Source organism: Papilio polytes, unplaced genomic scaffold, assembly GCF_000836215.1.
Source record: "Papilio polytes unplaced genomic scaffold, Ppol_1.0 DF820956.1, whole genome shotgun sequence".
NCBI lineage: Eukaryota > Metazoa > Arthropoda > Insecta > Lepidoptera > Papilionidae > Papilio > Papilio polytes.
The window spans coordinates 599,301-603,834 of record NW_013528248.1 but is presented as its reverse complement, the minus strand read 5'-3'; the positions used below and the strand labels follow the sequence as shown (position 1 = coordinate 603,834).

The 4,534-nt window shown below is 35.3% G+C and overlaps 1 protein-coding gene across 1 annotated transcript in view; it reads left to right on the top strand.

Annotated features, from left to right (window-relative positions):
* LOC106109942 (structural maintenance of chromosomes protein 5) overlaps positions 1–4,534 on the top strand; it is a 14,597-nt gene that overhangs the window by 9,073 nt on the left and 990 nt on the right. Inside the window, exons 10-14 of the mRNA XM_013291600.1 lie at positions 230–365; positions 1,281–1,487; positions 1,961–2,044; positions 2,391–2,612; positions 3,782–3,891. Of these exons, the coding sequence (XP_013147054.1) occupies positions 230–365; positions 1,281–1,487; positions 1,961–2,044; positions 2,391–2,612; positions 3,782–3,891 (759 nt within the window). The remainder of the gene's footprint in view (positions 1–229; positions 366–1,280; positions 1,488–1,960; positions 2,045–2,390; positions 2,613–3,781; positions 3,892–4,534) is intronic.

Here is a 4,534-nt window from a genome sequence, read left to right as displayed (position 1 = left end):
TCAATAAAAAGTAGGCAACGCATCTGCAATTGCGGATGTTTATGGGCAGCGGTCGCTTTCCATTTCGGTGGATTCAGGTGGCCGCTTGCTCGTTTGCCTTCTTATGTTATAAAAAAATATATGTAAACTGGATAGTAAACAGAGTGACGTTTAAATATCCATTGTTGAATGTTATCCCTTTTTTAGCTCGTTTTAGAATATTTTACTTATTTGATATAAAAATTTCCAGATTAACAAAACATCAAGAGACTTCTCGGCAACACAGTATAAGGATGGAAGAAATTGACAATAAACTGATGTCTTTAGAAACCGAATTAAACAAGTTAAACGCAGCGAGGAGAGTTATTCATGAAAATGTTGAAAAAGTAAGATGGATTTATCGTTTTTAACATATGGGGAAAATAAAAACTTTTAAGGGTTACTTTTATTTTATAACATAAGTTGGCAAACTTGCAAGCGGCCACCTGAATCCACCGAAATGGAAAGCGACCGCTGCCCATAAACATCCGAAATTGCAGATGCGCTGCCTACCCTTCATTGACGAAGGAGGAGACGCACATGAAGAGGACATTTCCCCTTCGTATGCGTCTCCTCCACTATCAATCCACTTTTCCTTCCCGTCCTTTCTTCTTAAGAAAAGGGTGGAAAGGAAAAGGGAGTAAAATTAGGCCTCCGGCTCCACACTCATCAGACTATACACAGAATTGCTTCCACTTGACGCCTGTTTTCTGTGTGTTCGTGGTATTGCTGGGGGCGAGTCGGCCTATTCGTGCGAAGTTGTTAAAGCGGGCTCTACCATTGTTAAACAGTTACTTACAAACAGTTATGTAGGATGTCAATCTTACTAATATTATAATTGCGAAAGTTTGGATGGATGTTTGTTAGAGTTTGTAATCTAAATTGCTGACGGGATCTTGATTTAATTTGGCATAGATGTAGAGGATAATCTGGAAGAACACATAGACTATTTGCTTTTGTTTTTGTTTATTCCGCGCGGACGGAGTCGCGGGCGAACGCTAGTCACAGTATGTTTATGAATTATTCTTTTAATAATAACCCCTACACTTACACGCTTTAGGCTATACATTTTGTTATGCTCTTAATATTAAGAGGTAATTAAATTGGAAAAAAATTCCATTCGGGAAAGGGACAAAAACCATAAATAAATAGCATCAAAGAAGCAAGGTTGCCATGGTAACGGTAATTGATATCCATGTCAAGGGCCTTCATTGTCATTTGTGTATTTGCAATTTTTATTTAATTTTAATCAAAATTTCTAGGTTAGAACACTATCCGCACAAATCCGTCTACAAATAAAAAAGGTAGAAGATATTGAGAACGAGCCGACATTGAATATAGAAGTGGAGAGAAGTAGATGTAAACAGAAGCAGCGGGAGTGCGTCATGAAGCTGTGCCAACGACATCAGGAATTAACTGGCACTATGAGAAGATTGCAGGATAAAATCATTAGTATGGAGATATGTAAGGTAATTACTTAAATAATTTTGAAAGAAAATAACATTAATAATCTGTATAAGTTTCCTATGCAAAGTTACATGAAATTACAAAATTATGATTAGTTTTCGCCTGCGACTCCGTCCGCGTGGAATTAAAAAAAGAAAGTGAGTAGCCTATGTGTTAAATAAATGATTTTTTGCTAACTTTTGATCGCGACTTTACGCTCTATATTAAAAAAAAAATCTAATCAACCCATGACGACAAATTTCATTGAAACCCATTAAGACGTTTTAGAAAAACGTGGCAACAAACATCCATTCATACTTTCGCATTTATATGATTATGATTTTAAAAAATGTATTTGACCATTGCACAGATTTTACAAAAAAAATTTAAACCTCTCAAGAAAATGAATTTTGAGTTTTTTAAAAACATGTAAAAAAAAACAATAATTAATGATTCTCCTTTAAAATGTTTATCAACATTTTTTTTCAATTTTCAGGTGAAATTAGATTTTAACAGACACTCCATAGTTTGTGAAGAAAGAAAATTACGAGAATTGAAATACGAGATGAGAAACGTGGAAGTGAGTTTTATTTATTTATATTTTTATTAAACTATCGACATTTCTATGACTCCTATTTAGACAATATTCGCTTCATGAATTTTTACTTGATAAATACTAAGTTCTTTTAAATTTGAAAGGAAGTTTTCATTTTGTTTGCCTATTAATCTTTAAAAATATTGATATAATTACCACATGGAATTTGAAACTAGTACAAAACATAGCCTATATCCCTCACTGATAACGTAGCTTTTAACTGGTGAAGGAATTTTTAAAATCGGCCCAATAGTTTTTGAGTTATTTTAATACATACAAAAATATAAATCTTATATTTGTGACTAGCTATCATTTAATTATTACATTTCAGGCAACATTAGAGAACATAGATAATCAACTAATTCGTGTAAAAACGAATGCCAAAGAGAAGCTAATCGAGGCCAAAAGATGTTGTAATAATAAACTACCGAACGACCCCGACTTTCCTTACACTGAGGACTTTGCGGTGCTGCCCAGTGAGGTCAATGAATTGATGGCGCACTGCTACGAGCTGCAGGCCAGGGTTAACTGCATGGATGAAGGGGATGACAGGGTGAGAGACACTACGACTTTACATTACACTCTTGTACACGACTGTTCACGAATACACTATGTGCTTGACTACACGACTATCGGACACTATTATGCACGACTGTACTATATTACACCGCTGTAAATCACTATATGATTGTACCACACGCACAATAGTTATGATGACTACACGATCTTACCATATCACACTACTGTGCACGACTGTACACGAATACACTATGTGCATGACTAGACGACTGTATCAGACCATACTACTGTGCACGACTGTGCCCGATTACACAACTACGAATGACTACACGACTGTACCACACGCACAATACCAATGCTGACTACACGATTGTACCTGATCGCACTACTGTGCACGACTGTACACGGATACAGTATATGTTTGACTACAGGACTGTATCGGACCACACTATTGTGCACGATTGTTCCAGATTACACTACTGTGAATGACTACACGACTGTACCACACGCACAATACTTGACTACAACGACTGATACAATGACTACAGGACTGTACATGTTTACATTTCGTGCAGAACTGTACATAACTGCATTTCTTGAAGATTGTACCAGATTACACTACGTGATAACTGTAAACGAATACACTACGGGCAGTATTGTACCTGATTGTACTTGATTACAGTACAGTAGTAGTACAGTATTAGTACAGTTGATTACAGTAGTGGTTTCATATCTGTACACGAATGTATCAGACCTACACTGCTGTGAATGATTATACGATTGTACCAACACACTTCTGCACATAACTGTGCACTATTACACTACTTAGATGACTACATGATAGTACCTGATTACACGACTGTACCAGATCATACTAATGTCAAAGGCTGCCAGATTGCACTGTTGTGCATGACTGTATTAGACCATACACTACTATTCATGATTGTACCTGACTATACCAGATTATATTTCATGAACTACATCTACCTTATTACACTTCTGTGCACGACTGTTCGCGATGTTACACGACTGTAGTCGATACTACACGATCATAACCGATTTTACACGACTGTACACGAAACTCTCCGATTGTACACGCAATATATTTTTTTAAATCGTGTTAAATTAGTTACTGACTACGGATTCTATGATTGTAGTGAAATAGTTTAGTAGTAGTTTTTGAGTCCTAAATGTACTTTCCAGGCCGTAAAGGAGTATGAAGAACGTGAGCAGATGATAGCAAAACTGAAGAATGACGTAGAGAGCTCCGGTGACGTCAGCAAACAGCTCGAAATCAAAATGAACCGTATCAAGTATGTAATACTATCAGTAACCCGCGACTTCGTTCACGTGGGATTAAAAAAATAGTAAAAAATATAATGTAGGTTTTTAATGTTAAAATTTTTAAAATCGCCCCAGTAGTATTTAAGTTTTTTCAATATTTACAAAAATACAAATCTTTCCTCTTTATGTTACTAGCTGTTGCTCGCGACTTCTTCCGCTTGGAATTTAAAAAAAATACAGCCTATGTTACTCACAAATAAATCTGTCTTGTAATTTTTACGTGAATCAATAATTTACAAAAATACAAATGTTTCCTTTTAATAATATTAGTATAGACTAACTGCTTTTTTCGACTTTCTGAGCATGAAATTTAAAAATGTACAGCCATTACAGTACACATTTAAAAAAAGTAGTTACAGATAAATTACCTTTCTTATGGTGAAAGAATTTTTATAATCTGTCTTATAATTTCACGTGAATCAAATACAAAAAAAAACTTTCCTCTTTATATTAGTATAGATTACTAATTTTCCCTTAAAATTAAACTTTAAATGTTAATTGTATTTTATTTTTATTTAGGGCGAAATGGCTGCCACCGTTAGAAGCGTTACTTCAAGACATAGACAGGACGTTTGGAGATATGTTCGAGAAACTCGGCTGCGCGGGGGAAAT